A 13,697-nucleotide genomic window follows, 5' to 3' on the forward strand; every position below is an offset into this window, starting at 1 on the left:
AGCGATACGAGATCAGAGAATCTTATTACTATGTGCTTTGCGAGAGCCGGAAGAGGTTGGTGTTTGAATGTGGGCGCTGCCAGGCGGAGCATGGGTAGAGGAGTTCAAAGGCGACGAGAGCTTCTCTAGATGGGAGGCAACTGTATCAAGTCGCTCTGTAAGGGCTGTGACAGAGGTGATAACAACTTTGTGAGATTCAACTAGACTGGCAAGTGTGGTTGCTGTGGTAGCCTGTTGGTTAACTAAACTTTCGATACGGGCATCTATGGCATCGAATCGCTTCGTGAGGGCTGAACAGCGGGATTCGAGAGATGCAACAGCTTGGCGAAGAGCTTGTACTTCAGCAGAGTCCGTGGTGCTGGGCGTCGTGAGAGAGGTGGCTGGAAGTGGTGGTGGTAGTGATGATAGTGGTGGTCCAAGTCTTTGGGAAGTGGCCGTGGGTGTTCGCTTAGTACAGCCATGCCAAACGTTGACCCCTGGTTTATGGCATCGGGGGCACTTCCATCGGGATGTGTCTGGTGGTGGGGATATGGAAAGTTCTGAGGTAGATGCGGAGTCGTCGGACGTGGTGGGTGGAGTGGGTGGGCGGTGAGGGCAGGAACGAGTGTCATGATTCTCCGCGCACCAGGCACACTTTGCGGGAGCGGAACAGTATCTTGAGATATGTTTGAAGCCCCAGCATTTATAGCACCATGGAATTTCATCTTTCATTTTGCGAAGCTCACAGGGAGGGAGGAAAGGTAGGAAGGGGAACTCTAAGGTAGGCGGCGGTGGTTCAAGTAGGCTCCACGTGATGACTAGTCGGTTGATTGGCGTCCCATTTTGGACGAATCTGCGAGCTGTATGTATCCCTGGATATTCCTTGGCATGAGAGGCATCGATGCTGACAGGGTATCGAGTGAGGAGGTACGTAGGGAATTTACGTGGTCTTTCCGTGGAGTCCTGGATGACTAGGCGTAAAGATAATATTTCCCCACTCGTGATACTTTTAATGATGTCTGGTCGTTGTCTTGAAACATAGACGAAACGAGATGTAATAGCTGACATCTTCACCTCAGCCAGCTCACGATCGAGACGGAAAGACTTGGCAACGTTGGAGAGCCACCGAAGTTTCACGTCACAGCTTGAGTTGTCAGGGAAAGTTAATTTGACATATTTCTCTCTGGGAGCAAAGGCAGGAGCCTGTGACGGCGAGGTATAGGACGAGATTAGGGGGGTAGGGGTGGGAGATGGTGTGATATCATAAGCTTGTGGCTCTGTCATTGGATTCTTCTTCGATGATTTAGCAGCAGGAGAAGGTGGTGGGCTGCTATTATTGGAGACTTCATTTAGAGTGCGTTTAGCGGGGGTAAATGGTTGTGGTGCAGAGTTGCCAGATGCAGGAGAATTCCCTTGAGCGTGATGGTTGTAAGTCGTAAGTGGGGGCCATATGTTAATTGGATTTTCATCGTCACTCATAGCGAGATCGGCTTCAACGATGGCAATAGCCTGTGGCCCTGAGTAGTCCATGATTACCACACGTTAAGATTATTCACAGGAGTTCAGGATTTATGAGGCAGTATGCGGGGAGAGCGATTCATCCATGTCGTCACAAACCTCTTACTGCGCATGCGCAGACTTGGCCGCCCCTGACCAGGAAGGTCGGAGGGATAATGTTTTCACAGTTATAGACTAAATTAGTTAATGTTCACACACCGTGATGACAAAAAATGGTAGAGGTGGTCTTATAATATCTCACAGCACACAACGAAGGGTTGGAACACAATAACACTGCCGGAATTCTAACAAAGAGCACGGAGCTCAAAACTGTAGGACCGGTCACACGCCATATTTGTTTTCCAAAATCACCGTGAACATAGTGCAAATGTGTATGACAGTGTTTAACTGGATCTTGTTTATGGCTGACATAGGCTCTGAGTCCTTTTATGTCTTATTTGCGTATTATCAGTGTATTTTTTTTTTCTTTTTTTTCTTTCTTTCAGGCTGGGCTATAGGTTTTGAGAGGATGTCAAGACCGGCCGCCCCGCACTCCGTTCAGTATACGTTCGGTTCCCAGCTCAGACCTACCTATTTCTGCTTAACTGAAACCAAAAATTGAAAATATCGATTATCGCTAGTTTGGAGTCAAAAGTATCGGAGATATCGATGAATCGATAACACAGAAAAAAATATAGGATAACCGATAACCTAATATCGTTATCACGATAAATTATCGCGCTAATTCATCACGATAACGCCCACCTAAGCCAAATGGACATACGAATGTAATTAATTATATCTACAAATAATAAAGAAACAGATGAAGGTATTGTTAATAGGCTGTCTTCAACCCATTTTTGAAAAAAAAAAAAAGTAAAAAGTAGGAGATAATCTGTTCCAAACCTGTCAATTCCTTTACCCCGTCTGGCGTATTTGCTGCATGGTATGGTGGCAAAGTAGCATGCAGTTGATACTTTAGGGTCTATATGTAGCGCCCCTCCGGACCAGAGTCACACATCATTTTGTCTGTGATAGAGGAGGACTCTGTTTCCAGAGAAATTATGTCCCTCCCTTATGCTGTACCCCCAACCCCTTGTTGCTGTCCTGTACCATTTCTCTGAATATTCATTTCCTTTTTTCGCCTACCCTGTGGTGGGAGATAGAATACTGCCACCAAGTATTTCCACTTGAATCGTAAGAGGCGAGAAGAACGGGGCTGGGATTAGGACTAGGCATCTTTCTCCCAATAGCATCACAGGGGACATTGTAAGAGGCTGGTAGATTAAAGTAGAGAAGTAAGTAGACCAGTTCCCTTAAAAAAGAAAAAAAAAGGACAATTTGAGAAGACTTCAATAGCTTTGTTAGGCCGCCTGGCAGTGTTTACGTGACATCTTTTCACCCTATCTGACCACACAGGCGTAAGAAAAACAACGAAAACGTTCTTTATCCCGTGTCCTATAGCGAGAGTAGGAACATAAATTGACATGGTAACATTTTTACATGTGTTTGTTTACGAATAAAGTCCTTTTTATGGATTTCATTATAATTATTGTTAATGATTACAATAGTAATTTAAAGATATTAGAGCTGGATGATGAATCAATTTCTAAGTATATTCAAAATATTAAAGGGATAGCTTTTCACCCTGACAATTGGTGGGAGTGGTTTTTTGTCTTTGTTTTTTGGCTACCTCCCTTATAAAGTGGGAAAAGACTTTGGTATATGTATGTACGAGTCCTCATGACATCCACATAATCGTGAATATTTGCAAGATTTTCTCAACAACGGTTGTTATAAAAATGTATAATTTAACAATTTGCAAAATAAAGTGCATGTCATATAATAACGTTCGTAACTGACTGGAGCCATCATCGGTTGACGTTATTAGGAGTAAATGCCACAGAGATTATTTCTTTAAAAATGGATTACATGTAATGCAAGTAATTTAAGTAATATATAAACCTGAATTATGTATTGTGCATCCACTCAGTACTTCATTGAACTAATAAGAGAAAATCCGTGGAGTACATTTTATTCCTCACGGATACTACAAGAACCCTTGAGCAAGTAAGGCGGTGTATGATAGGAAAGATCACATTTCCATGCAATGTGGCCAGTTAGCACAGTATCACCACAAAATACACACTTCATACATCGCATCAGACCAATCTAGCAGCTAAGTAAACTGAAAATGAACCAAACAAGTAAACAGAATATAGTAATAACGAATAAATACAATAATATTAAGGCTAGTTCGGTTAACTATTAATGAAAACACAAGGTGTGTCACTGCCACTACTTTCCACATTTGATAATTATTACCACCCCTCAGTAACTTAACCAATTATCGCCAGACGACAAACATAGCTCGTACGACCTGTCGATGGTTCACTTCCATAATTCTTATTCCTGACCTCCTCCAACGTACACTAGTGGTAAGCGCGGATCATCATCATCATCATCATCATGAGAAGGAAAATGCTTTCAATTATTTCTTACTTGAACGAAACGATATCTATTGTGGACTGATATAATCGAAGGAAGCCGATTTTTGTTTCCACCCCCTCCCTAATTCCCGTTCTCTTTAACCATTGAAATTGTGATCGTTAATTTAGCGTTCATAGTTCATGTAGTTCATAATTTTGTGTTTAGTAGCGATTATTTATAATTATATTTTTCTTATCGACAAAATAATTGTCTTTAAGATTGTTGATAATTGTGTGATATCATATCCATATATGTTGAATGATTGCATAGTATTAATATCTACGGTGCTCGTCCATACTTAAGAATTTTGTCTTGTACACTTTAGTACAGGTAATGTAGAAAGAGGCAAAGCATAAGTAAGTCAGATATAAAGTAATGTGAATTTGGGTATTCAAAATGAATCTGTGTCGACAGAAAGGGAGCTTTTGGAAGTTGGTTTTAATGATATCAATGATATTGAAAATTCATAGGTGACTGTTTTGCACGGAATACATGACAACAGGAGAGCGTGCAAATAGAAAGTAATAAATGTTGTTGGGGACCACAACTTTATTCACCTAATAACCGCTATATAAATCTAGATGTTATATATCTTCGTTATAAAAGATAATACAAGTACGATCACATGTTATCGTTAATCATGATCGAAGTATTGAAGTTATCAACGTGATTTATACGAAATACATTAGCTATACGTCAACAATTTTGTATCATGTTGGGGCCAATATAGAAAAGTACTCCTTGACCTGTACGAGTTCGAACCACAGGAGTTCGGTGAAGCAGTTTCCGAGGTTCGACGGTCATTTCCCCACCAGAGAGTCCTATCCTGCATTGGTGAAACAGCCGGTCACATTTCGTGTTGCGACAGATACCATTGTTGAATGCCTGGATGAAATCATTGAACTGCAACAGAGCCAGGTTCAACAGCAACTCTTCGGAACAACAACGCTCTCAACGTGTTGGTGTCACCAAATCGTAGCGTACTCTCTTATTGCTAAGAAAGCCCTCGATATACTCATAACGTTTGTTACAACGTATCTTTGCGAGCAATCCTTTTCGAGGATGGTAGACATAAAAACGAAGAAAAGGAACAGACTTTGTTGTGAAAATGATATGAGAGAGGCACTTGCCCAGGTGAAGCCGCGCATTTCTGAAATTGTCTCTGAGAGGCAACAGCAAAAGTCACATTGATTTGCAGTAAATAATTATGGTTTTGTTTTATGTGAAATTCACGTTTTGTTGGTTTTGTTCTTTGAACACAGTCATTTCCTGCGCAAATGATCCGTGGTACAATTTGTGCACTGATACAGTATATAGTTCCTATGTTTTGAATTTGAAAAAAAAACACATTTTATTTTTCCAACTACGAAGGGTACCATGAAACTTGCGGGGTTAAGTACCTCCAACAAGGCTAAGAACCACTGACTTAGAGAAATTACTTAAGGTAAAAATGAACCCGTGGCCTTCTGAGCTTTTTTCGAACTCGTAAAGAGTCCCTTGGAACACTTGTGCACATTCACGTTGGAACAGTCTGATTATTCTGAGCTTAGGACGAAGAAGGACCTCTATTTTGGAAACCTTCAACCAAGGGACCACGTCTTCAGTTCTGAAGGCCTTCAAGTTGAGGTTTTCTAACTTGTAAAAGCAACTAATTTTAGAGAATTCTACGCAGGTTTAAACAGAAAAAAAAATCTACACTGATAACATGCAAATAAGACACAAAAAGGACTCAGAGCCTAAGTCAACCATAAATAGGATCCGGTTAAACACTGCCATACACATTTCCACTATGTTCACGGTCTTCCCTCGACAGGCCACATGGGGCGTGAAGACAGGATCTCGTCAACGTATTCTACGTATCATAATGTGTGCCTCTCCAGATGTTTATAGAAGCTTCATCTATAAGTTATTGTTTCTGTCTTTTCCGGCCCATGATTGCAAAGTTAGCATAGAGTAATATAACTATTATGAAAATTACTGTTCAATATTTCAGTAATGCTTTAGAGAACTTATCGGTCACCTCTGTTTAAACCTGCGTAGAATTCTCTAAAACTAGTTGCTTTTAGAAGTCGGAAAATCTCAACTTGAAGGCCTTCATTCGGAACTGAAGACGTGGTCCCTAGGTTGAAGGTTTCCAAAAAAGAGGCTCCTTCTTCGTTCTGAGCTCAGGGTAATCTGACTGTTCCGACGTTAATGTGCACAAGTGTTCCAAGGGACTCTTTACGAGTTCGAAAAAAGCTCAGATAGCCACGGGTTCATTTTTACCTTAAGTAATTTCTCTGAGTGAGTGGTTCTTAACCTTGTTGGAGGTACTGAACCCCGCAAGTTTCATACATGCATTCATCGAACCCTTCGTAGTTGGAAAAATAAAATGTTTTTTTTTTTTCAAATTCAAAACATAGGAACTATATACTGTATAAGTGCACAAATTGTACCACGGATCATTTGCACATGAAATGACTGAGTTCAAAGAACAAAACCAACAAAACATCAATTTCACATCTAACAAAAACATAATGAAAATTTACTGCAAATCAATGTGACTTTTGCCTTTGCCTCTTAGAGACAATTTCAGAATTGCGCGGCTTCACCTTGGCAAGTGCCACTCTCATATCATTTACACAACAAAGTGAACACAATTTAATAGAAGGGAAGTTAAACTAGCTTCAGTTTTATCTGACATGTGTGAGACTCAGTAATCCAGGTAATTGTCCTGGATTAGAATAAGACAATGCTAAGTATAGAGATCAATCACTCTAAAATATGACGCCCCAATAATACTTATTACACTGTATTTGCACACTCTCCTGTTTCATGTATTCCCTGCAAAAGAGTCACGTATCAGTTTTTAATATCATTGATATCATTAAAACCAATTTCCAAAAGCTCCCTTTCTGTTGACACAAAGATCTATTTTGAGTCCCCAAATTCACATTACTTTATATCTTACTCACTTATGCTTTGCCTCTTTCTACATTACCTGTAGTGAAGTGTACAAGACAAAATGCTTAATTATGGACGAACACCGTAGATATTAAAACTATGCAATCATTCAACATATATGAATATGATATCATACAATTATCAACAGTCTTAAAGACAATCATTTTGTCTTTAACAATGATATAATTATAGATAGTCGCTACTAAACACAAAATTATGAACTACATGAACTATTTACCCTAAATTAACGATCACAATTTCAATGACTAAAGAGAACGGGAATTAGGGAGGGGGTGGCAACAAAAATCTGCTCCCTTCGATTATATCAGTCCACAATAGATATCGTTTCGTTCAAGTAAGAAATAATTGAAAGCATTTTCCTTCCCATGATGATGATGATGATCCGCGCCTACTACTAGTGTGTGCTGGAGGAGGTCAGGAATAAGAATTATGGAAGTGAACCATCGACAGGGCGTACGAGTTAATATTTGTCGTAAACTGGCGATAATTGGTTACGCTATTGAGGGGTGGTAATAATTATCAAATGTGGAAAGTAGTGGCAGTGACACACCTTGTGTTTTCATCAGTAGTTAACCGAGCTGGCCTTAATATTATTGTATTTATTTGTTATTACTATATTCTGTTTACTTGATTGGTTCATTTGCGGTTTACTTAGCTGCTAGGTTGGTCTGATGCAATGTATGAAGTGTGTATTTTGTGGTGATACTGGGCTAACTGGCCACATTGCATGGAAATGTGATCTTTCCTATCATACACCGCCTTACTTGCTCAAGGGTTCTTGTAGTATCCGTGAGGAATAAAATGTAGTCCACGGATGGGGCGTGAAGACAGGATCTCGCCAACGTATTCTACGTATCATAATGTGTGCCTCTCCGAATGTTTATAGAAGTTTCATCTATAAGTTATTGTTCCTGTCTTTTCCGGCCCATACTAGTAAGCGTGTTAGGACAGGTCAAAATTTTAGTCTTTTTTTTTCAACGATTGCAAAGTTAGCATGGAATAAAATAACTTTTTAAGGAAATTACTGTTCAATATTTCAGTAATGCTTTAGAGGACTTATCGGTCACCTCTGTTTAAACCTGCGTAGAATTCTCTAAAAATAGTTGCTTTCACAAGTCAGAAAACATCAATTTGAAGGCCTTCAGAACTGAATACGTGGTCCTTTGGTTGAAGGTTTCCAAAAAAAGAGGTCCTTCTTCGTCCTAAGCTCACGGTAATCTGACTGTTCCGACGTGAATGTGTACAGTGTTCCAAGGGACTCTAAGAGTTCGAAAAAAGCTCAGGAGGCCACGGTTTCATTTTTACCTTAAGTAATTTCTCTAAGTCAGTGGTTCTTAACCTTGTTGGAGGTACTGAACCCCGCAAGTTTCATGGTACCCTTCGTAATTGGAAAAATATATATATATATTTATTTTTTCAAATTCAAAACATAGGAACTATATACTGTATTAGTGCACAAACTGTACCACGGATTATTTGCGCACGAAATCACTGTGTTCAAAGAACAAAACCAACAAAACATGAGTTTCACATAAAACAAAACCATAATTATTTACTGCAAATCAATGTGACTTTTGCTGTTGCCTCTTAGAGACAATTTCAGAAATGCGCGGCTTCACCTTGGCAAGTGCCACTCTCATATCATTTTCACAACAATGTCTGTTCCTTTTCTTCGTTTTTATGTCTATCATCCTCGAAAAGGATTGCTCGCAAAGATATGTTGTAACAAACGGTATGAGTATCTCGAGGGCTTTCTTAGCAATAAGAGAGTACGCTACGATTTGGTGACACCAAAACGTTGAGAGTGTTGTTGTTCTGAAGAGTTGCTGTTGAACCTGGCTCTGCTGCAGTTTAATGATTTCGTCCAGGTATTCAACATTGACATATGCTGTCGCATCACTAAATGTGAACGGCTGTGTCACCCATGCTGGATAGGACTCTGGTAGGGAAGTATCCGCCAAACCCCGGAAACTGACTCACCGAACCCAGATAAAGAAACACTGCTCTATGCTCTATGTAGTTTCCGATTTATCATACCTTAATTGTTGCCTAGATTGGCTAAGCCGTGAATACGATGATAACGAGGAGTCTTATAAACATTAGTTTCATTAATTAAGATTGAGAATTAATAATTTTATAAAAAAAACCAGGATTATAAAATTGTGTAATTACTCTTAGGGGAGTATAACCGTTTTCCATTACGCCCCAATAATACTTATTACACTGTAATTGCACACTCTCCTGTTGTCATGTATTCCGTGCAAAATAGTCACGTATCAATTTTCAATATCATTGATATCATTAAAACCAATTTCCAACAGCTCCCTTTCTGTCGATACAAAGATCTATTTTGAGTCACCAAATTCACATTACTTTATATCTGACTCACTTATGTTTTGCCTCTTTCTACATTACCTGTAGTGAAGTGTACAAGACAAAATTCTTAAGTATGGACGAGCACCGTAGAATATTAATACTATGCAATCATTCAACATATATGGACATGATAGCATACAATTATCAACAGTCTTAGAAGCAATAATTTTGTCTTTAACAACAATATAATTGTAAATAGTTGCTACTAAACACAAAATTATGAACTACATGAACTATGAACGCTAAATGAACGATCACCATTTCAATGACTAAAGAGACCGGGAATTAGGGAGGGAGTGGCAACAAAAATCGGCTCCCTTCGATTATATCAGTCCACAACATATATCGTTTCGTTCAAGTAAGAAATAATTGAAATTATTTTCCTTCCCATGATGATGATGATGATGATCCGCACCTACCACTAGTGTGTGCTGGAGGAGGTCAGGAATAAGAATTATGGAAGTGAACCATCGACAGGGCCTACGGGTTAATAGTTGTTGTAAACTGGCGATAGTTGGTTACGTTATTGAGGGGTGGTAATAATTATTAAATGTGGAAAGTAGTGGCGATGACATACCTTGCGTTATCATTAGTAGTTAACCGAGCTAGCCTTAATATTATTGTACTAATTCGTTATTACTATATTCTGTTCACTTGTTTAGTTCATTTGCAGTTTACTTAGCTGCTAGGTTGGTCTGATGCGATGTATGAAGTGTGTATTTTGTGGTGATACTGGGCTAACTGGCCACATTGCATGGAAATGTGATCTTTCCTATCATACACCGCCTTACTTGCTCAAGGGTTCTTGTAGTATCCGTGAGGAATAAAATGTACTCCACGGATTTGCTCTTATTAGTTCAATGAAGTACTAAGTGGATGCACAATACATAATTCAGGTTTATATATTACTTCAATTACTTGCATTATAATATTTAATCCATTTTTTAAAGAAATCGTCACTGTGGCATTTATAGTCTTGATAACGACAACCGATGATGGCTCCAGTCAGTTACGAAAGTTATTTACTTACTTGGTGCACTTGGTGGATTTTCGAGGGCAATCCTCACAGCCATAGTGGTCTACCGCTGTTGCCAGTCCTACTGTCCCTCCTCGCAAGGGCCAGTTGGGCTGGTATTGTGTTTGAAGAAAACCTACTGATGGCGGTGTAGCCTGGCACTAACTGGGGGCTCATCTGGCACCTTCCGTAGGAATCTGTCAAGTGCATGCTTGAAGCTGTCCACCGACCATTTGGTGTTCTCTCTCACCTCTTTTGGGAGGGCCTTGAAGATTTTTGGACCCTCGTGACCTTGGCTGGATGCCAGTAGTATCTTTTGCCTTCCCGGGGATCTTGGTGGTAGAGTTTGTCTACCACACTTACGCCCATGCCTAACACTGTGGTATGGCATAGGACAGAGCCTTGTGGTACTCCGCTTATTACCTTGCTATCACTGGACTTCACACCATCGACTGCGACTGTTTGTGTACGGTCTGTCAGGAAGTTGTGAAGCCATACTCTTAACTTCCCTGAAATTTCTAGATCTCTTGCCTTGTGGAGGAGGACACCGTGGTCCACCTTGTCGAAGAATTTTGCGAAGTCTAGAAATACTACGTCAACATTCTTCCCTTCTGACAGGTTCCGTAGTAGCCAGTCGTAGTGTGCCAGTAGGTTTGAGAGGCAGGACCGACCTTTTCTGAAACAATCCTCATTCTCTTTGATGAGGTTTTTCACTTCAAGGTATGTGAACAGTTTGTCACTTACACATTTCTCGGTTACCTTGATAATGTGGGACGTGAGGGCAACTGGTCGATAGTTCTTTGGCAAGGTCCGATCTCCTCCTTTATATATTGGGCTTATAATGGCTTGCTTTAGTAGTCCCGGAATCTCCTCCTTGTCTAAGGAGGATAGCCACAACATATGAATTGGGATCGCTAGGACCTCTCTGCATTGTACGAGTAGGATCGCCGGAACGCCGTCTGGTCCAGCGGCCGAGTTGATCCTTAGCTCCTTTATTGCCTCCTTGATATCCTCTACCGTCACCTGAAGGTCGGTAAGTTGGGTCCGGTTCGTGGTCGCTTAGTTGAAAAAGGTTGTAGGTTCGAGGATCTGACTGTTTCTTTGGTATGCTGAACACACTGTTGTACTGGTGTGCCAGCATCTGGCAGGTTTCCCGAGGGTCGTCCGTTGTGGTCCCTTGATCAGTTACTAGGGGCCCAATCTGTGACTTGCTTTTTAGGAATTCTTTACAATAGCTGTAGAAGAATTTTGGTTTGTGCTTCATATTTTCTATAGCTTGGTTTTCCTCCATTCTTCTCTGTTCTTCGTGCGAGTGTTTGATTATCTGCTCTATGTCCTCTATTTTTGAAGGGATTGAGAGGTTTTGGGTCTCATTGCTACTTTTGCTGTTTTTTAGGGTGGCGCGCTTTCGCATGAGGATTCTTCCTATCGCGTGGAATGGAGTGCCTGTGAACTCTTTTTTTTTTTCTTTTGTGGCATATATGCAGTACACACCTCCAGCAGGATCCTGAGTAGTGTATTGACCTGCCATCAGGCAGTTTGTTTTGCAGTATGTTAAATTGTACATCTTTATAACAATTGTTGAGAAAATCTTATAAATATTTATGATAATGTGGATGTCATAAGGATTCATACATTATGGTAAAGGAATTGACATGTTTGGAACAAATTAGCTCTTACATTTTACTTTTTCTCTAATATGCAAGGTTGAAGACAAAAATACAGACTATTAGCAATACCTTCATCTGATTTTATATTATATGTAGATCAAATTAATTAGGTTACATTTGTGTGTCATTTAGTTTTATACATAGATGGGCGTTATCGTGATAAATTGTCCTGATAATTTATCGCGATAACCATATCTTGTTATCGGTTATCCTATATTTTTCCACGTTATCGATGCACCGATATCGCCGATACTTTGGGTTCCAAACTAGCTTTAATCGATAATTTCAGTTTCTTGTTCCAGTTTAGCACAGGGGCGAGCCGCGCGTGTCTTGGAGGCAGAAATAGTTAGGTCTGAGTTGGGAACCGAACGTATACTGAACGTAGTGCGGGGCGGCCGGTCTTGACATCGTCTCAAAACGTACGCGTCTCTTACCACCTGACGGACGAGGGGTCACGAGGTGTTGTTCCTGCCCGTTACCGGTTTTATGAGTCCTTTGATTATTTTTCTCCTATGTTCCCGTGTTTCTAATATTTTGTGCACGTGTATATGAACACTTACGAAATAACGTCCCTGTTCTAAAATTATTTTATGCTTATTCTAAGCTGTGCAAATTTAGTGATTTTCATTAGTGAAGAGACAGGATAAATTTTGATTTTTTTTTTTTTCTAAGATGTTCCTAAGATCGTTATCACTAGTATCGGAATTTTGGATTTGTCGATTTATCGGTTATCACCTTATAGGGCAATAGATTTATCGCCAGTTATCGATTATCCCCTGGGCATTATGGGTAAGGTGGAGGGAGGCAGGAGGAAGGAGGTAAAGTGTAGAAAAAAGTTGGAAATGGAAGTTGAAGTTATTATAGGTTTAGAGCAGTTAGTTACAGGGTAGAATAGATAAGAGGGAGGGAGGGAGGGGGTATTGGGGGTCTAGTGGTAGGAAAGAGTGAAATGGAAGGAAGTAAGAGTCATGATAGATGTGGGGCAGACCCACTTGCTCAATTAGTTTATACTTTTTTTTAGCACACCCGCTTGCTTGGTCATTTTGTTTGGACGTACTGAGGTGTTGACATTGTAACCTCTTCCACGTAGATCTGTATATCTTTATAGCCCAGCAAAAAAAAAAAAAAAAAAAAAAAAAAAAAAATACACTGATAATATGCAAATAAAACACAAAAAGGACTCAGAGCCTAAGTCAACCATAAATAAGATCCGGTAAAACACTCATACACATCTGCACTATGTTCACAGTCTTCCCTCGACCGGCCACAGCTGATACTCCAACATGGGGCGTGAAGACAGGATCTCGTCAACGTATTCTACATATTAATGTGTGCCTCTCCAAATGTTTATAGAAGTTTCATCTATAAGTTATTGTTCCTGTCTTTTTCCGGCCCATACTAGTAAGCTTTTAGAAGTCAGAAAATCTCAACTTGAAGGCCTTCATTCAGAACTGAAGACGTGGTCCCTTGGTTGGAAGTTTCCAAAAAAGAGGTCCTTCTTCGTCCTGAGCTCAGGGTAATCTGACTGTTCCGACGTTAATGTGTACAGTGTTCCAAAGGACTCTTTACGAGTTCGAAACAACCTCAGAAGGCCAACCTTTCATTTTTACCTTAAGTGAATTATGTAAAGAGTTCCCGATGGAACAGATAATTGGTGTAAGCCTAACGTACAGTATATGGTAGAGTGATCAATGTCCTCTGATTTT

The 13,697-nt window shown here is 40.1% G+C and overlaps 1 protein-coding gene across 1 annotated transcript; it reads right to left on the reverse strand.

The window, feature by feature from the left end:
- Positions 1–10,567: 10,567 nt before the first annotated feature.
- On the reverse strand, positions 10,568–11,888 carry LOC143017792 (uncharacterized). The gene is made up of 2 exons (XM_076172683.1): positions 11,339–11,888; positions 10,568–11,199 (listed from the first exon to the last, which is right to left on the reverse strand). The coding sequence occupies exons 1-2, from the start codon at positions 11,886–11,888 to the stop codon at positions 10,568–10,570; spliced, it is 1,182 nt and encodes a 393-aa protein (XP_076028798.1).
- Positions 11,889–13,697: the final 1,809 nt, after the last annotated feature.

This window comes from Oratosquilla oratoria, chromosome 3, assembly GCF_046742065.1.
Source record: "Oratosquilla oratoria isolate Oo_2021 chromosome 3, ASM4674206v1, whole genome shotgun sequence".
Taxonomy (NCBI): Eukaryota; Metazoa; Arthropoda; class Malacostraca; order Stomatopoda; family Squillidae; genus Oratosquilla; species Oratosquilla oratoria.